At 36.5% G+C, this 23,318-nt stretch overlaps 1 protein-coding gene across 6 annotated transcripts in view; it reads right to left on the bottom strand.

Annotated features, from left to right (window-relative positions):
* Positions 1-359: 359 nt before the first annotated feature.
* Positions 360-23,318, bottom strand: part of LOC5567451 (lachesin) — a 135,428-nt gene continuing 112,469 nt past the window's right edge. For all 6 annotated transcript variants that reach the window (XM_021844510.1, XM_021844508.1, XM_021844509.1 and 3 more), the window contains exons 9-12: positions 11,434-11,586; positions 10,120-10,206; positions 869-973; positions 360-745 (exon numbers count right to left, since the gene is read on the bottom strand). In XM_021844510.1, the coding sequence (XP_021700202.1) occupies positions 588-745; positions 869-973; positions 10,120-10,206; positions 11,434-11,586 (503 nt within the window). In that variant the 3' untranslated portion in view covers positions 360-587. The remainder of the gene's footprint in view (positions 746-868; positions 974-10,119; positions 10,207-11,433; positions 11,587-23,318) is intronic.

Raw genomic sequence — 23,318 nt, 5'->3', positions numbered from 1 at the left:
AAGAGAGGGGAAGGTATCAAAAATTGAAATTTTATAATAGTTGAAACATAACTTTGAGATAGTTCGCACGCCACAACACACAACAAACCACCCCAAACCACCCCTTTCAACTTTCATCGAAATCTTAGCTACGCTCTTGATCATTCATATGCAAAATAATACAATATAGAAAATATATAGTGCTTGATTGAATCATACTTACCAATCTTTTCGGATGAAATTTTTATATACAATCATGAAAAACAATTCCATTTTACTGAAGGGGACTTTTCAAAGATTAAGCTACAACCACACAGCAAACTAGCTTCAACTTTTCCGCGGTTGCATTCGGATACAGACAATAAGTAGGACACGCCGTGTACCGTTTTATTACAAAATGCAATTACCTTTATTGTATAACATTAAATCATCAGTTATGCTTCTCTATTTGTGTTTTGTCCAGATCTATGCTTTCTGTTTCCTGTAGCAGAAAGAAATGGTTTATTCATGCTTTTTTTGGATTATCAGCAAGTAAATAGTTCAACTAAATTAATTCCATTTATTCAGCGTACAGTTGGCTTGGCTTCTACTGATTTTGCCCGAACCCATCACCTCAGGTGAAACATCATAAGCAACGCGAGGAGTAAATTCAAGTCCTTGAAGTTGAGATGCGATGTGGAGCGCGCATTCGAGTTTGTGTCGTTGTCGACGAATGCTTCTTTTTCCCGCTGGTCTTCTAGAGTAGCGGAGTTTTCCCTGTAGCGTTCTACGAAAAGGAAAATGATTGAAATTAGCGATTATTATCAATATCTATTGACATTCATAGGGTGTTACAAGATGTTTTGAAGAATAAAAGAAATGAGGACAATCACGTGAATTCCAGACTCACCTTTATCTTTCGATAAATCTATACTCCATTGATCACCATTGTCACCTAATAGAATCTTACTTGATGGCGAGTATTCGTCTATTGGCCGATAGATTTTATTTTTATCTGCAATTGTGGAAATAACATGATAATGTTATGAATAATGATATAATGCATAAGTTAAGTTCAGATGTGCGGAGCATAAGGCGAATGCCAAGATGCCAAGCAAAAGGGTGCAGCTTATAAGAAACTAGCATAAGAATTACTTGGTGAAGAGGATAATGGGATAATCCCTGACTGCATGTGTGATTCTCCAGTGTTAGAATCTGGATCAAGTCATCGATGCAGTGGAGTTCTCGGCTGCCCTCAAAGAACAGTGTGACATCGACGTAGCCAGCAAGACCATCCACCTTAGAAGAGGCCCGCAGGGTATCCAGGTGGCGGTAATCAGGCTGCCGGTTGCAGAGGCCAACAAAGCGAAGAACTTGGACATACTCAAGGTAGGCTAGTCGGTTTGCCATCTGAGCATACAATTGACTCATGAAGTTTGCTCCAAGTGTTTCGGGAAGGGTTATGATTCGTGTGGAAATGAAATGCAGTGGTCCCGACAAAAGTAAGCTGTGTAGAAAATGCGGCGCCGAAGGCCATAGTGCAAGCGATTGTAACCAAATCGCTAAGTACCTAATATGTGTCGACAGAACAGACACTCAACGAGTAGACCCAAATGTCCAGACACATGCGGTGTATAAAAGCAGTCAAAACGGAAGTAATACATTTAAATTTAAACCACTGTGATACAGCCCAGCAGCTGATATTTGGCAGTCAGTCTTGGAAACGAAGACCAACGTGGGGTAACTATCGGACCCATACCGCATGCCAATGAACAACGGAAACTGGGTGGTGGATAGGTCGCAACGGTGGTAGGTCATTTGGCATAAAGTCGTTTGACATAAAGCCGTTTGGCATAATGGTCATTTGGTATGAAGTCGTTTGACATAATGAGTCTGAAACCAAGCATTTCTTAGGATGACATTCGTTATTACGCTACCATTGAATCTTTCTGATGACATCAGGCTTGTTCTGGATTCAAATGACACTTGATTCAACAATCATATTCTCTTGAATAAACTAAAGGATATTAGGAAAGATATTACCAATAGTATTTTATTCTATATCTAGAAAAAACCCTCCTTTTAATTTTTTTTTTTGAGTTTCGAAATAATGAAATAGTTTTTTTGTTGATTTATATATTTAAATAAATTTCACCTTATTTTATACATAGGCTGTTCTTTGGAACTATATTTTTTTGAATATTTTATTGTTTCCAACTAACAAAAGGACGGCATTCGATAACATTGAACTGCTCAAGTAATCAGCGACTTCTGCAGTTACTTCGATCGGTTGTACTACTTTTCCCCGAATGTCGGTTCATGAATGTTTTTTCCCCGAACGCTAGTTCCCCGAATGCCAGTTTCCCAAGTATCCCGTTTCCCCGAAAAGTTTTTAGCGCTCATAATTGTCGTCATTTTATAGAGTTCGGTTCTAGTAAGTGAAAAAGTGGCGTGATCGGTTAGTGCTTTTTGATCCTTTGACCTTGACGCTTGCTGCTGGGCAGTGCGTCAAGAAAGCCAAGTTTTTTTTTTCCTTTTTGGGTCGCGCGCCTATTTTTTTCTGAGTTTTTTTTATATAGCCGAGCAAACGAGTGAGGCTGAGAGTGGATTGTGGCTGCACAGTGAAGGATATAGGATCAATTGGTGAGCTCGTTTCAGAACAGAACACCCCTTTTACCTATATTTTTGTCATTAAAAAAAACTTTGAATGGTTCGACACTACAAGTGTAGACTTGCGAAAGGTTCACTTTATTCAACAAACTTTGGATGGTTCGCCACTGTAAGTGTCGGCATAAGAATAAGAGTGTTCTATGATGTTCCAGTCAATCGAGTTTTTGTTTCTTTTCAAATAAGTAAAATATAATAACACATGCTTTCGTCCTGACAGCTGTAGGAATGTTACATTTAGGTATTTGTTCAACAAACTTTGAATGGTTCGTCACATCAAGTGTCGGCATAATTTTCCACTATATAGAAATTGTTCATATCAAATGAAAATATTATATTTACAAATAAGCATGTATATATCTCACAAATCATTATTTATCATGGTCTAATCGCTTATCTAGGTGAATCCTGTGACCCAACGATCCTTCTCATTAACAAACATCCCTCCCAGTAACCTTTGTGGAGATGCAGAGGCAAACACGGACTCCAAATAGCAAAGGTTACACACTAAAATTCCTTCCCCCAATCCCACCTGACTGCAAGGACGTGGCCGGCGCCGTTATTGACCCTGTATAAATAGAGGCACTGAATTATGCACATTGAAGAAGATTATGGTCAATCCCAGCCGAACTTCTAGTTGATTCTTTGTGCATTTTCACTGACTTCGGTCAATCACGGAATAGCAACCATTGATTTGTGTAGTCAGTCTAAGCTAAGCTTAGCTCAAAATTGTCGTCATTTTATACATTTCAGGGTGGTGAACGAACTGGCCATCTATTATGCACCCTTCTTTATTTAATTGGCGGTTCTTTTGAGTTTTACCGTCCTCAGCATTTTTGGCAATTTGCAATTGTCGATGTCTTTTCGTTTTATTATGTCGCAAGAATTTTTGGCGTCCAATCTTCTATTGGTTAAATCATAAATTTTGCCTTCTTTTAAAAATAGGCTGTTCTTTATATATATTCTGTTTCAAATTTGTATTATTTTGTGAAGCTTAATGTTACCATTTTATATATTGCTGTTTTGTCAATTCTTGCAAGACGTGCATTATGTTATAATGATAATTACTTAGGAACCTGCCAATTTTTAACATATTCGAGATATTCTGGAAATTATCTCAATCACAAATTTTCCCTTCTTTCAACTATACACATTGTTTTTGATGTACACTTCCAAAATTAAAATTTGTATTAAAACGTAGTAAAAAAGTTTTGCCACATATATTTTCTTTTAAAAGTGTACTGTTCATTTGAGTTATGCAGTGAGAAGATTTTTTTTTGCCTAAGAGCCTTAAACATTTTAAACTAAAAATAATATGCACTCGTATCGAGGTTATTTTTGCTTGCTTGTAGCGAAATTTTCTATGAGCGTTCTCCTTATTAATGACTGCGAACTATTTTTTGCCAATATACTATTATCAAATATGTATATCACAACAAGCTCAAAGTTCTGGGATGTAGGGAAAATTAGTATTCTACAGACTTTGGAAATTTTAACGATCATTGACACACGAGTCATAACTTCATCCCATTTATTCGCCTGCATTCATACAACACACATGACATTCATCGTTCATTGAAGACAACGAACCATGAATGAAAATAAGACAGACACACACCACCCACTGTTTGGCGTCGATCACTGTGTGTCAAAACTTGTAATATTCGCTGACCCACTCTCATTCTGATCAAGAAACAGAGGCGAATAGTTTTTTTTTTCTGTGCTTAATAGATTATAATTTGGTTGTTAAAGGCAGCATTACCAGAAAATATGAAAGGTACCAATTTTATGCAAAACGTAAATCACCCGAACGGCTCGATACTGTTGCAGTCTGAGATAGTTGCTGCTCTTGAACGCTCTCGTGCCACGTACCAAACAAGAGAATTAATGTTTACATTCATAGGGCTCTCCGAATGTGATGTGCCACGAAATGTTATGATTCGCGATCTGTTACACTCTCCGAATATCGGCTTATTCGGATCAAAATCCAAACACTGGTATTCTAAATAGATCTTCCACCAGACCCGTCACGAGTTTTATTTAGTTATGCTCTCTAATGTAACAACAGTTTTTTTTTAATTCATAGCTTGGAAAATCTCTGAACCAACACCACGCTTGTTAAGAACCTACCAAAAATGTGTGCTATGGGCTTCTTGGTGTTGATCTCAGTGTAAGCTTCAAAAATGCCGATATTCATTCTAAGTCAATCATTATGCCAAACGACTTTATGCCAAACGGCTTTATGTCAAACGACCTTATGCCAAACGGGGTACAATCGGTCTCAACAGCTAGTAGCTATAGTAACGACAGGACGATACCCTATCCAAGAAGTAGTCTCTACCTTTAAAAAAAATTGGGGTGGGTAATGTCTGTTAATTGGCTTGTCGTACTCATACTGCGTGCACTAGAGCAGCGAGATTAATTTTGCGCACGGGGTCATCTACGCCTAATACCTTCAGGGCCGTTGGGGGACCACTTAACGTCCACGTACGGACTTCAAATTTTTACCTGATTTTTTTCTTACCAAAACGAGCACTTTACAATGATGAACTTATAACATTTCGCATTTCCGAAAAATAAGGGACAGTGTTCCCCCATTATATGATAAATCAAAGATGCTGTTAGAAATGCCATACAATGCTGAGTACTATGATGTTATTACGGTCCGACGGCGCTGCAGCGGCGTCCACGAGTAAATTCTCAAATTTCATAAGATTATGTGGTATAAATTATCTGAACCAAATCAAGTTTTGTACAATACCGCTAGATTTAGATCATGATAGATAAATCAGGAAATATTATTTATTAAACCCTTGTAACAACGTTTGTTGGCCCTGAAAAGGGCCTAGGAATCTGTCCACTGAATGATTTACAGTTGTTGAATGGTAGGCTCTCGCTTCGTTGCACTCTCGTACCTTTCGCTACTCGCACACTACTGTGGCTTTCACGCGCTCTTCCTTGCTGCTCCGAATGATCCGTTCGTTACGCCGTTCGATTTGCGAATGAGATGGGAGCAGAATAACCACTGGTTTTATTTGCTCCAGCTCCGTTCACCGATGGCGAGTGGTGCCGTTCTCGCTTGGTTGTTTCGTCGCTCTGTTCGCTACTCGCACGCGATTGGTTATTGCTTTCGCGCTTTTTCCGTTGATGGTGTGATTCTTCGCTGTCTGAACGTTTCGTCCGTTCGTGGTGTTCGATTACTGAATGGCCTACGCTCAGAATTGCCATCGGTTTTATACTTGACAATATGTTGAAGGAGCTCCACCTGTTCATCGATGCGTTATTTATCTCTTTTGGAAGTCAACCATGTATACGAGGTGGAGTCACGAGGCGGAAAATCGTAGGGAGAAAACAGTTTTGAAATTTGGTTGTGCCAATTCTACGCGTGCTATTATTTGTGAACTAAGGACTGTTCATTTTATAAAGTGGACACTTTGTTTATGCTATATCTTTTTTATTTATTGATAAAATCGTAATCAGTTTTCTGTGTATCGTTGACCTATTATTCTAAAATGCTATGAAAATATAAAATCTTTGAAAATGCTTTTGTTTGAAGAGCTAAATAATTTTTCCAAAAACTCTTTAAAAAAGCTGTCCGTCAAAGTTTAACATTATTTTTCGCAAAACAAAAATCCTTATTTTTATGAACAAATTGTATGTTTGTATCCTTTACTATTCTACTAAAGGTAAAGCTTTAAAAATATCAATTATATTCCACCATTCTATGACATTAGGTAACTTTAGTGATTTACCCATTTATGGCCAAATTTGCTGATACACCATCCTTTCACTCCCAGCAAAAGAGAAAAGTAAAAAGCGTGTTCAAAACTAGTTTGGATTACTAAAGTAACTATATTAGTATAAACGAAAGCTAAATCGTGAGATTAAACTACAGTCTTAAGTATAAATTTTACTGTTTATGATAGTTTTACTAAAAAGTCTCATACTTTTAAAATCATGTACGCATATTTATCGATCTACAGCAAATTGTAAACAGTTTTCTCCGAATTTTTCAATTGGTAATCTCAGAATAACATATTATGAAAATAATATGTGGAAAATAAAATCGATTTTATTACAGCAGTGTTGCCAATTTTGATGATTGTCAATGTACTTTGATAGGTCTTCTAAGAATAAAGCAATTGTGTTTCTGTTGTGCTTTGAATGTGACGTGGGGACTTACTAAGTAACTCTATGAAGGCGTAAGATATTTTTCATATTAATACTATATAAGGACTTCCGTCAGGACGTACTTTTACATTAAAAATACTACTCATATCAATTCCCATCAAATTTAAAAAAAAAAATTAAAAATATACGCGAAAATTGATTTTATTATATCTGTAAAATTGTTGCTCCAAAAATAACTTGATTTTTTCCATCAGGCTTCTGATGGATGATGCTTTCAAAGAACAAGCCTTTTTTGAAAATAGAAAATATAAATTATCGAATTTTCCAGCCAATTTCTTACAATCATTGATTTTGATAACCTCAAAAAATCGACCGATCTAATCGTTGTTCCATATTCGTGTGAAATTTAATTATTTTGGAGAATTTTTATTATCACAACATTGTACAATACTAGTCGAATGATGTACAAAAAACCGATTGAAATTTCATTGATTAATAAGAAAGATACAGCATGCACAAGGTGTCCACTTTATAAAATGAACAGTCCTTAACATTGTGTTCATAATTCATTTATTAATTTATTTTTCTTCAACATGAGCTTTTCTCTACATATATATATGAATAAGTTGGAGCCATCCTTAGCCGAGTGGTTCGAGTCCGCGGCTACAAAGCAAAACCATGCTGAAGGTGTCTGGGTTCGATTTGCAGTCGGTCCAGGATCTTTTCGTAGTGGGAATTTCCTTGGGTATGGGCATAGAGTATAATCGTACCTGCTACACGATATACGAATGCAAACATGGAAACTTTTTCAAAGAAAGCTCTCAGTTAATAGCTGTGGAAGTGCTCATAAGAACACTAAGCTGAGAAACAGGCTCTGTCCCAGTGAGGACGTTAATATCAAGAAGAAGAAGAAGAAGATGTGAATAAGTTCTCTGTTTATGCGACAAACCAGCTGAATATTTCATGGGTGCACAACAGCAACAGGGTAGCGGAACACAGGGATTTAGTTGAAATCTGGAAACGTAGCTAAATCTTAAAATCTTGAGCGATTCCACAAAACAGATTCTGGATTAACAGCTCAGCAGGTTTCTAGCAGCGAGGTACACCGTGGTCAATATATTCTCATACACTTTTTCTTTTCTTTGGTATAATTTCACTAAATGTAGGATAATCCTATGTTTTAGTATTTCACTATAATTTGGTAGTATTAAACTGACGTAGAGTAGCTTGTTTGATACATTATAAAAATTAATTGCTATGATATGTGATGAAATGTCCATTGAAGTAATGTTTTGTAATTAAAATGAATTTTTGATCATATTGGTCTGGTTTATATAATAAAAATCAGAGCATTCATAAAAATGTTTCAGAAACTTTAATATAATCATATTGGGTTTTGAATAAATGAACATTGATAAAATTTGATAAACAGATGTGCGATATTGGGCTTTGCCTATGAGCGTGCCGCTGGAAATATGTTTCGTTAAGTCTTGAGTTAATTAAACAAGTTTATAATTGTAATATTTCCTGTAGTGAATCACTATTAAAACACCTTTCAAAAATTATATTCACCAATGATGTCAGTTAGACAAGTGCGAAGTAATGTTATTTCAAATTTGTATGAGAATATACTGGACATGGTGTACTTCTCGCTAAGCAACTTCGGAGGAGCTCTTACCAGCTCAAAAGCGGAAATGGAATGAAACTGAATCCGACGAAGGCAGCACATTTTATAACCTTGGAATAGCAGATGATGCTCCTCCCTTTTGTGCTCTTCGCTTTCTGATCGACCAATCTGGGAAATGGGTATGTGCCAATAATGTGTTAGGCTTAGAATTACTTGTAAATTGCGGAGAATGCTAATGCGTGAGAAATTGGTCGAACATGAATTGTTGGAATGATTGACTTTCCCTAATTATTCAATACGAGCTATTGATAATCAAAAGTTTTCTTTATTATGAAGATAAATTTCTCGCCCGATAGCGAACGATGTCTGTGACTGAGAAGCACGCCCGGTCAGAGAAAGCCGATCTGTTGCCTGCTGAGATGCGAGCCAATTGGAGAGTGAAAAGCAAATGACGTCAAATTTTCTCTAGCACCCCTATTTATAGATTTGCTTGAAATCAACGTTCTCTTTTAAAACAGTTATTGAACTATTTGGACAGGTATGTGGGATTCAGTAAGTAAACGACATGAACCTTTGATGTCTTGTCTTTCGATCGAGGTGCTAACCAAGAAATTTCGTTAAGCCAGCGAAAAGTTATAAAAGTTTAAAATATTTCATGCCAACGTAACGCTCTTGGTTTTGAAATTCCAATTTCACTCCTGTATAGAGAAGAAAGACGTAGTTCTACATCAAAACGGTTCTGCGATAGTAGGAACTAACGGCGTGTTCTATTGATGCGGTTACGCGCCTCAAGGTGGTCAATTAAGGAATTATTCCACATGTTTGACAGGATGATAGGCCTAACTAGCTAATCAGCAGCCAAAAGTGATATCTGGTGACTTTATTACATAGGCAATGGAGTGGGGTGGCTGTTGCACCAACCAAAGGGGCTATCTATTGTTGGAATCCCCGACTGCTTTAAATGTAGAGCTGGCAAATGTGGGTACAGTGAACACCTTCCGCAGAAATGGTGCAGAAGCGATTATCGACGTTACGTTGTGCAGTCTTAACCTATAGGAACCATGAACTGGCAGGTAATGTAACGTTTGGTGGGCAGAGGGCAGTGCGATGTAACTCGACCCAGTCCGAGGTTGGAAAACATTGAAGCCCTCAGGTGCGAGCGGAACACTCTGGACCTAAACGATGAAGAGCAACTAGTGATATCAAGAACGTGTTAGAGAGCACGATTGTGCTACTTTTCAGCGAAAGTCATTTCCCTGAATGTCGGTTCCCCGAACGCCAGTTCCTCGAATGACACATTCTCCGAATGACCGGGGGGGAACTTCCCGAAAAATGGTGCAGTTCGAATAGATTAGTTAGTAGTTAACCCTGTCGAGGCTGGTTCTCTGTAGCAATGTTTGAGTCTGCTAGGACAAGTAGTTTGCTTAGGCTATTTAAGCGCTTTAGCCCCTTATCCCTAAGATGGTTCCAGAGAAATAAGACATAATAGATCGAAAGTCGAAAGTAATGCCTTGGAATGATCAAACGATGGGTGCTTGTTTAGCGTTGTGTGATGGGAGAGAATGAGCTCGTATAACTCTATGGAGAACCCAGTGTCCATTAGGTGTAAATGCCGGACGGGTATAATTTATAGAGTTTAAGTAATGCTTTAAAGGACAGAACTTTATACCTGTCGAGCTTTAGCGAAAGTTTAGCATTATTCAACTAATTCTTACAAAGGGCAATACAATACTTACAATTTTTTCGATACGGATAGTCAGTTGTAGTTGGCAACGATGTTGTTGTTGGAGGGCTGGTTGGGGTAGTTGTGGTCGATGGAATATCTGTAAGGAAAAATATAAATGTAAAACAACTAGCGGGACAAAAACCAAACTGGTGGGCTGGCTAGGGTTGACAAACAAAATTTCTTATAGTTTAAAAGTGAACGTTTCTTTTTTCTGTTCAATGATAATTTGCAAAAAAAAAATATCAACTTCTAAGAAATTGTGCACCCCTCACCAAATACAATGTATCAAGTGACGCAATAGCAGACAAAAAAAGACTTTACTAGGTAACATAAGTTGAATAGGAAGGCCAAACTTAAGTGGGAATGTAAAACTTCGAAGAAATGTACACAGAAATTAGAAAATAACTATTCATAATTCGTTTTGTGTTAGTACTGCTTAGCACTTAAATAACTCTCTTTCACAGGAGTCCATTTCGTCGTGTTAACCACTTAAAATTCACAAAATCGTCTAAGCTATAGTCTAAAGCTTGTCGACACATCGAGTAAGTGGGGGAATGGCATATTCCAGCTATGTTTACAAAACAAGAGCACTATTATGCATTTACAAATCAAGTTTCATCCCAGAGAGGTATAAATATGAATGAAACAAGCACAACTACGATTGTGCAACGAAATAGAGTCATATGAATGGAAGCTTCTGCCACCAGATTGCCACTATTGGGCACAGAGAAACGCTTCCTTCCTGCCTCGTTTTGTATACTTTTGCACAAACAGCGGCATCTGCAGCTGGGATGGAAACAGCTCTATGATATTTTCTCCTTGTATTCCCTGTTTATAGCATCTCACGCATAACCAAGGTTCAGAGTACATTACGAATACAATGTGGATGCTATAGCACCCAAGCTACACCGCAAATCTAGAGGTGGTACATAATGTTTTGCCTGATGAGGGGTCCACCAGAAGTTTGTTCCCTACGCTTTGGTTCAAAGATTTTCTGTATTTTTGGATCCCTCGGTTTTGATTACCAGCTGAGAATAAATTACTAGAGCTGTGTGTATGATTTTATTTGATATTAAACAATTTCGAAAGCAAGCAGACCTTCCATACAATAGTAAAAGTCATGTCCCAGAGTGGTGATTCGTACCAAGCGAGATATTTGTATTATTACTCCTAGATGCAATAGTACAATGATGTAGTGAAAATTGTAGCTTATTTTGAAAGGTGAAATTGAATTTCCACCACAATGCCAATGCAACTGCTTCCGGTGTAGTGCTCAAATGGAAACATGGATTTGTCAGAGCAAATGCAACTTCTCTGTACTTACGATATACTTTGATTGATCCGTCTGTTTCCCCAAGGGAGTTCTTGACCACACATTTGTAAGTGCCAAAGTCGCCGATGTCGACTTCCTTTATCGTCAGCTTCATCACTACCTTGTAATTGCTGGCTTCATGCGTTGACGGCTCGAAACGTTTGCCTGAAACGAGAAACCCAACAGAGAAACTGTTACTGAATGGAAAGTGCAGAAATTGTTTGTTTGCTGTTTGTCAAGCAATCGTTTCGGTTCATTTCGCTGAGGTAATACACCACTCTTCTGTCGTTCTCTGAATCAATGTCTCACAACAGTCACAGCGTTAAACATGATGGAATCCACCCCTTCCTCCAAACGATTTGCAAATCATGCGTTGGCTGTTTAAACAACCGAGTGTTAAAATTAATATTGTTGGCTCATGAGCAAACTGAATTTGAAATATAATTTTGGTTGGATTATCTTCCTAAAGTTCAAAACAAATTAAAAAAAGGTTGACTTTCAGCTAAAGTCATCATAATAAGCTTCCAAGAATTCACAATGTTTTTTTTTATTAATTATTTTATTTGAAACAGGGCAAAGCTCTTGGAAGTGAACTTGCTTTCGAATCTCTTTTCCAGAAAGCACAAAACCAATGATGATTTTTACAGCACGAATTGAACGTTTATTCAAAGAGGCTCGCCAATTTTAGCGTTACCTAATAAATGGATGCAGTTCTACGATCGGTCATGTTTGGATACGGCGTTACGTAACGTCACTTCATTATCGACCATATGAACTACAATCGACTCTCACCACTATCCGGTGATGGTTAAACAATAAGTCAATGATATTCACCGTCTTAGTTGTTTCCTGCAAACTTCCAGGCTGCCACCATGTTCAAATCCTTTTTGTATAATTTGAAGCTTTTGAATGTCTCTCGTTACCATAGCAGATATGGTTTAAAAAATATATTTATATTTTTTGAAAGAAATGCATATTTTAATCACGAAATATTTCACAATGTTTCAACGTTCCTGGAAATTAAAGCGAGATTCTGAGGATTCTCACCAGCACCAGGTTGTTTCTAGCAGGGTTCAGCATTTCTCTTGCAGGATCTTGAAAATTTTGAGAAGATCATAGTGGAATATTTCTTGTGGCCTAATCTTTTGAAAGGTCTGAAACGAAATACTACGTTCGCTGGGTAAGCTAGTTATAGAGAATATCCTGTGAAAGACTTTGAAGTGTTCAATTCTAACATTAAACATACTGTTCTAGTGCTTTATTCTTTATTCTTTATTTGGAGCAGGGAAAAGCCCGTTTGAGTTGAGCACCTCAGCTCTATCTCAAATGGGCGCAAAACCTCCTCATATTTTAGTACCAACAGAAAAACATACAATCCAAATGATACAATTTAACTTAATACTATACACTTATTTTCTTAATATTAACATAAAAACGATTTAATTTGCTAGCCTTCAAAAGAGGGCAACAAGAATTTTGATGAGACTCTGAAATAATCTGAGAGAATTTCGTTCGGAGCGTAGTATGGGGGATATGAAAATCGAATTCAAGTGAGCAACGATTGAAAGAACGACACATAGCGGAAAACGGTTAAACCAAGTTAAATCGATTGAATTGTAATGTTTATTATGAGTAGTCATCATTTGGTTCATTGGCCCGAATTTTGCATAATTAGCACGGTGATATTTGATTGCAAATAGTTCTCGATGGCGTAAACGTCTGGATGGTACATAAAAGTTTAATTTAGATAATAATTCTGGTGAATCAACTTTATGGGATACAATATCGTTTATAAATGAAATCATTGCATATTCACGACGCTCTCTTGGTGTTTGAATATCAATCAACATACATCTAGCTTTGTAAGATGGTAATGGAAATTCTGTCCAACCTAATTTGCAAAGAGCATATAATAAAAATTAGGGGCCCATATAGCCGTAGCCGTAAACGCGCAGCTATACAGCATGACCAAGCTGAGGGTCGTGGGTTCGAATCCCATCGGTCGAGGATCTTTTCGGATTGGAAATTTTCTCGACTTCCCAGGGCATAGAGTATCTTCGTACTTGCCACACGATATACACATGCAAAAATGGTCATTGGCATAGTAAGCTCTCAGTTAATAACTGTGGTAGTGCTCATAAGAACACTAAGCTGAGAAGCAGGCTCTGTCCCAGTAAGGACGTAACGCCAGAAAGAAGAAGAAGAATATAATAAAAATTGTTTTTGCACCGATTCTATCCTTTCATCATGTACTGTTGAAAAATGTGACCATATTATGCTGCTATATTCACGTATTGATCTAACATAGGCAATAAACAATGTTTTTATTGTGTAAGGATCATTGAAGTTATAAGCGAAGCGTTTAATGAAGCCTAACAAATTATTAGCTTTATTTATCATCACTATAACAATCAATGAAAGTAAGTTTTGAGTCTAAAATTATGCCTAAGTCTCTGATTCTATAACGTTTTTCAACATTTTGATTGCCTAAAGTTATTGTTACATTAGGATTGTCTCTTTTCCTGCTAAAAGATATCAGGTTACATTTTTTACATTCAGTTGTAGTAGGCTTTTCTGACACCACGTGTGGAAGATTTGTACGTCGTTTGCAGTTTTTATTTCCATATAAAGTTTCATATCGTCAGCATAGATTAATACTTTTATTTTGTCAAGAATAAACGACAAATCGTTCACAAAGAGCATAAACAAAAGCGGACCTAAATGAGAGCCTTGTGGAACCCCTGAAATGGCATGAATGGGAGTTGACTTATTTCCTTTAAATTTCACTATTAGCTCGCGAGTGGTTAAATATGATTCAATCCATTTCAGCAATTTGGCTTCAATACCAATTTTTTGCAGTTTAAATATAAGCATGGGTATATCAACACGGCCAAATGCTTTACTTAAATCTGTGTACAAAGCATCTACATGATTTCCATTTTCCATAGCACTCAACGAATAGTTTACAAATTCGAGCAAATTAGTGGCTGTCGATCGCCCTTTAAAAAAGCCGTGCTGCGCTGTAGTTATTCTGTTTTTGATTTGGATAAATACTATTTCATTTATGATGGCCTCAAAGAGCTTCGGGATGCACGAAATAAGGGCAATGCCACGATAGTTAATAACATCAGATTTTTTGTCAGATTTGAAAATGGGAACAAGGTATGAGCTTTTCCACATCTTTGGAAAGACTCCAGACTCCAGTGACATATTAAAGAGCCAAAATAAGGGAGTAGTTAATTCAATTGCTAAAGTCTTCATAAAGATTGGTGGAACTCCATCCGGTCCATTTCATTTGGTTGCATCCAAGTTTTTCAAACTATTCAATATTTCATGCACATTTATATGACTAATACCAACATCGTAAGGAAATTCAGGATGGAAATCGAAATACTCATAATCACGATCAGCTTCAGAGTATGTTGTGTATACTTCTTGAAAAAAAAATTGAAAATAAGTTGCATATATCTTGTGAGGTATGGCCAACCTTTTCATTAAAATACATTGTAGAAGGAAAGTTATTGGATTTTTGTTTAGATTTAACATAGTTGACGAAATTCTTTGGACAGTTTTTGATTTCTTGCTCAGTTTTGGAGTTGTAGCTTTCATATGCCAATCGCATTACTGAGTTGAGCTGTACGCTCATATTCAAATATACTTGTAAATTCTCTTGACTTGTATGCTTTTTGTAAATTTTATGTAGTTTCTGTTTACGATTCTTCAAATGTATTATTTCTTTATTGAACCAAACTGGATGTTTTGAAAATCCATTACACCTTCAGCAAGAGATCAAGATAGCAGTTTTGTTGATTTTTTACATGATTGATTTGATTAAGGTGATTATAGAACGAAGCCACTCCTCAAATTTTCAAGAGCACAAGACTTGAGAACCAAACAGCGCTCCGCGTAGAAAATCTATCCCATTGGTCATCACCAGCAAGCAAGCAATTTGATAGGTTTTCAACGCGAACTGTTGTCAGATACTCTCGTCTTGTGCACTTGAAAATTCAAAGTTTGGCTTCGTTTTATAATCACCTTAAGACCTAAGTATGCAATTTTGTCAAATATAAATGAGTGGCGTTAAGCTAATTATTAAGTTGTACTAAAAATATGTATTTCTATTCCTTTCGTTGCCACTCTGGATATACGCTACCTTTGATTAATTTCAATACGAAGTCGATTGATGTATTGGTGATATATCTCTTTTGACATTCCGATGGCCTAATACCAGCAAGCAAATATTAAAGTGGGTCCCACATCTTGAACTCGAGTTCCACTTATGTTATGTGGACAGACTCTGGAATTTTGTACATATGATATTGAACCCAGAATGCGGCTTGAGGAACACCAGCTCTTATACAGCCCACAGACGCTCAGACGGTTTGACCAACATTGATTCCGCCCCCAGGTTAGTCAAACCGATTTACGTTGCTGCAACCGTTTGACCGATTGTCAAAGTTCGTTGCAGCATCACTATATTTCTTCGCATATTTTGAATGATCTCGGCAAGTCTAGTGAATATGCGATTTTTATTTTTATTCCTATTATGTGGCTGTAGGTGGTTATACATCAACAATTTTTAAGCAATAACCGTAGTGAGGAATAGCAGAATTTTCAAAATTTAAGTACCGGAAGAAATTGATATTGATGAGGAATTCCAGTTATAATTCGCACGAAGAATTTCGGTAAAACTTTAAAATTTTAAGGGTCTCTGTCAGGGATTATTCTGAACAGTCATCGATATGGAAATGGCTATGGTAATTTCTTCTAGGACTCTATCCAGAATCTTTAGTGGTTTCCTCTAGTTATTCTACTTTGAAGTTTTTCCATGAATCCATGGGTTATACTAGGGGTTGCACTAGATATTTTTCCTAGGATTCTACCAGAAATTTCACCAGTAATTCCTCTAGAAATTTATCCACAGTTCCAACCAGAAATTTCTCCGGGGAACGTTCTGCAGGCATACCTTCAGGAGACATTCTTCCAGAGATTCCTTCGAAGGTTCTTCGGGACTGCCTCCACTGATTCCTTCAAATATCAATTTATTATTACTATTATTATCTTTATTAACGAGATGTGCAGCCCAAAGCTGGCTCATTTCGGGCAAGGATCAATCCAAAAACATACCTCAAGTGATCTCTGCAGTAATTTTTCAGAACTTATTCCAAGGTTGACTCCAAGAATTCCGCCAAAGATTGTTATAACAATTTCTGGAAGTTAGTTCGAACGATTCTATCGTGCATTATGCACATAATGAAATCTTTCAAATACTTCTCAAGAAATTCATCACCAGAAATTCCCCCAAGGATTTCACCAGGACTGTTTTCAGGGCTTCCTCCTAGGACTCCTCCTAATATTCCACCAGGAGTTGCTTCAGAAAATTCAGAAGGAATTAATTCAGCGATTCTTTTTTTTCTACAGAGTCCTCTTGGGATTTACCCGAAAGCTTCCCAAGAGTTTTATAATGCTTCCTTCAAGTATTCCACCAAAAGCTCCCCCAAAGATAAATTTAGGAATCCATCCAGCGAAACTTCAGGAATTCCTGAACAGGTACAATAAGGATTCTTTTCTTGCGATTCTACCAGGAGTTCCCCTAGAAATTATTAAAGAGATTGGACGAATTCCATCCAGAATGAGTCGAAAAAAATAAAAATCGTGTTCGATAGTCTTCGATTTTGATTAAATTTTGCACATGTTTTTGGTATGGCAGAATAAGTGTTTTCCATAGGAAAATTGATCTTTTTGACTCAAGAATAACTTTTGAAAATAGCCTATTCATTTTTGCATGCAACTTATTTTATAATTCTAACTCCGAAATTGTTAGAGAAAAATTTTCTATGAAGAAGTTGTAATGAACTGTTTGGAATATTAGAAATAAAAAACACTGAAAAAATATGTTATGTTTTTTCATGAAAAAAAACAATAATACAATTTAAATTTAAAATTACACAAAAACTCTATTTTCAATTTTTTTCTTTCAATTTTCACAATAGAATCTTGATAGGGGAACTTACGTATTCTCGGCAGTCTAAGCCGATGTCACGCTTCTTTTGTAATTTTCTCGGACATCAGCAGCCAAATTACGTGTTTGTTTGTTTACATCCATGCGCTGCTCAATCATCTTTCGATTCACACCGACAGACTTGTTGAAATCTCTCTGGAAACGCTTTTACAACACTGCGAACATCTCTTGTCAGTGTGACTATTGTCGGCGGCTTCATTCTCTTCGGCAACTTTCCAGGCGAATCTGTTCGGCAGCTCCAAATCAGTCGCATTTTGAAGCTTGTTAATTGGAATTGAGGTCATCTCTAGCAAAATTGTTTGTTCCGTCTCGGAAATCTCGTCAGCGGAAAGCTGACAGAACACAGTATCATCTGAATATTTTCATTGGTGTATTTCGATAGAAAAATACTGTGTATTTTGTGTTTGAAATTTGATTTCCGATAATTGTCGAATGGTGCCGAAGCCGTAAGTCTCCCTAGTTGATTGCCAAAAAGTTTCATGATGGAGAAATTTTTAATAAAAAAGTTTTTCTAAGAAAAATTTTTGGCCGATTTTTAAAATTTTGATATTTTTTTGTCTAAATAAATACGTTCTGATGATACAATAGGAATCTTGAAATTATTCTGAACCATAATGATTAAAGGAATTATTTCTTTAGAAGTAGCCATTTTCGAATTTTATCGAGTTTAATGCGAAATATATTATTTAAATATTAAAATAGGCCTTTTTCATTATTTATTTGCGATTCTTCATCAAAAATATATGTTAGTGGAGAAACATATGGTCTTTACTCTCGAATACGTATAATTATTGCTTAAGAATCGCGAAAAACTGATGAAAATGGCTTATTCTAACAATTAAGTATTTTTTTTTTGCATTAAACTCGATATAATTCAAAAATGGCTTCTTCTAGAGAAATTATTCATTTAATCATTATGGTTTAGAATCATTTGAAGTTTTATATTGCAGAACATATATATGTTGACAAAAAACCCAAATTTTGAAAATCGACCATAAGTTGTTCTTAGAAAAACTTTTTTATTAAAAATTTCTCCATCATGAAACTTTGTGCCAAACATCTGTTTACAATCAAGAATAGATGGTGAAAATTTAAAAAATATTAAAAATGGGATTTTTGTGTAATTTAAAATTAAAATTTTATTTTTGAATTTTTCATGAAAAAAATAAAATATTTTTTCAGTGTACATTTTTTACTTGTAGGCCAAACGATTCACTACAATTTCTTCATAGAACATTTTTCCATAAAATCAGTTGTTTCGGAGCTAGAATTTTTCAAATAGGTTACATGAAAAAAATTATAGGTCATTTTCAAAAATTATTCTCGAGTAAAAATGATCGATTTTTCTATGGAAAACACTCATGCACATGTTTTTGGTATGGTACACATGTGCAAAATTTGCTGCAAATCTAAGATGGTCGAGTTCTGCGACTAACCGATTTGACATGGAATTCGTCATTGCTTAATGAATCCTTCCCAAGAAACCTCCCAAAAGTGATTAATCCAAACATTTTTGTAGGGATTGCTTCAGGAAGTCTTTCATGGTTTTTGCTATAAATTCCTTCGAAAATTCCGACAGAAATACATGCCGAGATTTATTCCAGGAACTCTTCTACTCAGAATTTTTCCAAGGATTCATCAAGGAATTCCTCCAGGGATTCCACCAGGAAACTTTCAGGAATTCTATAAGAAATACTGCAAAAGAATTCTAAAAAAATCCTACAAGGGATTCCTCCAAGGATTTCTTTAGAGATCCCGCTTGCAATTTTTTGAGAGGTTCCTCCAGGTCATATAATTCTTCTAGGGAATCTTCAATAATTTATTTTCTAAATTATTCCAGTTTTTCCTTCAAAGATTCTTCCTTGTATCCCTGAAGGGAGCCTATGTGGCATTGTTGATATTAGATTGGCTTTTCAGTCTAGACTAAATTAAAAACTGTTATTTTATTTCGTCCAACGTTTCGGTCTGTTTGAGACCTTCCTCAGGGAGGTCAAGGAACAACAGTTGAACTATCAACGATATGAGGCATTGGACCTGGGATTTATGAAGGGATTACTTCAAGAATCTACCATAAATTTCTCCGAAGATTCCTTAAGGAATTTATCCATCAATTCCTTCCAGTATTTCTTGAAGGATTTTATCCTGTAGGATTACTTTAAATGTTCTCCCAGAGATATATTAAGGAATTTCTCCAGTGATAACTTTGGTTTCTTTGGTTTGATTTCTCCAAGGATTTTGCAATAAACTGTTTCATAAATTTTACCAGAAATTTTCCAAAAAATGCTTCCAGGGATTCGACCTGAACATTCAGAAAAATGCTTTGTTCAATCCTCTTCATTATGAGATCCTTGGGGATCATTTGGGCGGAACCATTGAAGATTTTTCCAGAAGGTTTTAGAAGAACCTCTTGAGAATTATTTTTAATTCTCGGAAAAATCACTGAAAAAATATTTTTTTTTTTATTAAAGACACTTTACATCAGAGGGTGCATTCGCGTCAGAAAAAAAATATTGGCGGAGTTCCTGAAAAAAAAATCTAGTGGAATCCCTATGGAAATTTCAGCTAGAATTCTTGAAGGTTTTCTTACGGAAATCATGGAGAATTATCTGGGTGAATTCCAGATTGAATCCATGGAGGAACCTCTGATGGAATCCCTGGAGGATATTAAGTTGGAATCCTAAGAGGATTTAAGGGGGATTTTCAGTTGGAGCCCCTTAAGGAAATCCTAGCGGAATTTTCGAAGGAATTACTGAAGGAATTCTAAGAGGAATCCCTGATGGAATTCCATTTTGTATGCATTTTCAATACTGGTGGATTCCCGAATTACTTGTGGTTCCTAATAAGAAATATTTGGTAAAATTCTTGGAGGAATTCCTGAAAACCCCAAGAATCCTTAGAAACATTCCGCAAGAAATTCTTTGAGAAATTCCGGAAGGAATCTCTTGAGTAAATTCCGCCAATAAAATCCTCTCGAGAAATTTATGTTAAAATTCCAGGAGGAATTCCTGATAACCCTTGGAGATATTAATTGGTTAAAGAATTTCGGGAGGCATCGTTTGATCAATTCCTTCCCTTGAAGAATTTCGTAGAACAACCCTTGCAAGGAAATTCTGGTAGAATCCGTCATAGTAATTAGCCTGATGGAACCCAGAAAAACCTTTAGAAAAATTCCTGATATAATCCCGGGCAAAACTTCTGATGGAACCCCAGAAGGTGGTCATAATGGAGTCCCAAGAGGATTTTATAATGAAATCTTAGAATTATTTCAAAAGAAATCCATGGAAGAATTTCTGATGCATACCTGCAAAAACTCCCAATAAAATCTATTGAAAGAGTCCTGATTAAATGCCTTGATAAATTTCTGATGGAATTCTTGGAAGAACCTCTGATGTGATCCCTGGAGGAATTTCTGATTAGTGAAATTCTTGATAGAAAGCCTGTTGAAATTCCAAGTAGAATATCTGAAGGAACTCGTAAAGGAATTCCTACAGAAACTTTTGATATTCTTGAAGGAAGTCCTGATAAGAGCTTTGGAGGAATTTCTGATAGAAGCCAAAGAAGGACTCCTAATAGAACCCCTAGAAGAATTACTGGAGTAATCCCTAGAAGGACTTTTGATGTAATGTCTGGAGGAACACCTAATGCAATCTCCGAAAGAACTCCTGATGAAATACCTCAAGGGGATTCCTGATATTATGCCTGACGAAACTCCTTATAAAATCCCAGCTAGAAATCTTGATGGAATTCCTTGAGGAATTCCTGATATAATCTCTAGATAAATTCCAGGTGCAATCTCCGAAAGAACTCCCTAGAATCCCTAGCGAAACTTCTGAAAAACCTTTTTCTGGACTATCTGAAGAAACTTCTAATGTAACCTCTAGAGGAACTTCTGAGGAAATCTCTAAAGGATTTCCTGTTGAAATTTCTGAAGAATTACTTATAAGATTCCTGAAGGAATTCCTGATAGAATTCCTGGAGGAACTCCTTATGATATCCCTAGAAGAAATCCTGATGGAATTTCTAGATGTACTCCTGATAAAATCTCTTTAAGAACTCCTGATAGAATATTTGGAAGAATTCCATGTGAAATCAATAAAGAAACTATAGATGGAATCCCTGGAGGAAATTCTGATGACATCCCCGGAAGAACTCTGATGGAAGCCCTAGCGGAAGTCTTGAAAGCTTACATATAGGAACCTGATTTCCTGATGAAATCCCTGGAGGAATTCCTTATTAGATTCTTGATAGAACTCCTTTGGTGGAATTCCTGATATAATCTCTGGAGGAATTCCAGGTGAAATTTTTGAAGGAGCTCTTGATGGAATCCCTGGAGGAACTCCTGATGGAATTCCCAGAAGAACTCTGATGGAAACCCTGAAGGTACTCTTGATAGAATCCCTATAGGAACTTTCGATGAAATCCCTGGAGGAATCCCTGATAAGATTTTTGATGGAACTGCTGATAAAATTCTTAGAGGAATTCCTTATGGTATCCGTAGAAAAAATCCTGATGAAATTTCTCGAAAAACTCCTGAAATAATCTCTAGGGGAATACCAGGTAAAATTCCAGAAAGAACTCTTGACGGAATCCCTGGAGGAACTCCTTATGAAATCCCCAGAAGGACTCTATTGGAAGCCCTAAAATAATCCTGATAGAATGCCTATAGGAACTCCTGATAGAAATCCTTATCGAATCCTTGAAGGAACTCTTGATGGAATAATTGGAGGAACTCCTAATTAAATCCTTAGAAGAACTCTTGATGGAATCCCTAAAAGAACTCCTGGAGGAACTGATGGAATCCCTGGAGAAATTTTTCATAAAATTGCCAATAGAATTCCTAGAGGAGTTTTAGGTGGACTCGCCGAAGGAACTCCTGATGGAATCCCTAGAAGAACTTATGATGAAATCTCTCTGATGAAATCATTAGAAAAACTAGAAAATTTAGCAGGACTCCTGATGGAATTCCTTGATGAAATTTTGATGGAGTTCATGGTGTAACCTTTTGATGGAATTCCTGGCAATCCCTACAACAACTTCTGATTGAAACTTTCTTGATGGAATCCCTGGAAGAACATTAAATGGAATCTCCCCAGGATGAATTCTTGGTGAAATTCCTGATGGATTCCTTGTAGGAATTCTTGGTACAATCCCTGTGTTATAGAATCACCGATAGAATCCAAGTGTATTTGCTAAAGAATTAGAATAAAGATTTTAGGAAAACGCCAGTGGAATATATAGAAAAACATTCAAGAGTGCACATTTTCTAGATCACTATGTTGTCGACGCTGTGTAAATTCACGCATTTTGACTTGTCACCCATCTGCATCCGCAGTTCAAGGGACGCCGAAGCTTCAATTTGCCATGCTGACGTCGTTGTTCGTGCAACATCCCTACATACGGTACGATCAGTTTGTTAAACATTTGGCTCCACCCACCGGTGGTTTGATTAAAATCAAAAAAGTTTGATTTTTGCCAACAGATTCGCCAATCGTCAAACATGTTTCACAAACTGTCAGATTGGTCAATCGGAGTCAATGTTGGTCAAACCGTCTGAGCGTCTGTGGGGTGTTTAACAGGATGTCTTTCAGACTTGGAGTTCGGATAGCACAGCGTAACAAAAATGACATTTTTGTGTGTCTCAAGGATCAAATTATGTGTCTCGAGTAGATTTGGGGTTGTTAAATCTAATGCTGTTTTCATAAATGTTCCAGCACGTCACAATTTTTTGCTACAGGTCGTCAAAGTTATATAAAACACTAGTTTTATTGATGTTTACATAAAATTTAAAGTATAATTTATCCATCTTTTTTGTGATCTAATCCACCGAGCATGCTATTTTGCACTTAAACTTTCATTTTAGATATAATTTGGTTGA

The sequence above is a fragment of the Aedes aegypti genome, chromosome 2 (assembly GCF_002204515.2).
Source record: "Aedes aegypti strain LVP_AGWG chromosome 2, AaegL5.0 Primary Assembly, whole genome shotgun sequence".
Taxonomy (NCBI): Eukaryota; Metazoa; Arthropoda; class Insecta; order Diptera; family Culicidae; genus Aedes; species Aedes aegypti.
This window is presented reverse-complemented; position numbering and strand designations above follow the sequence as displayed.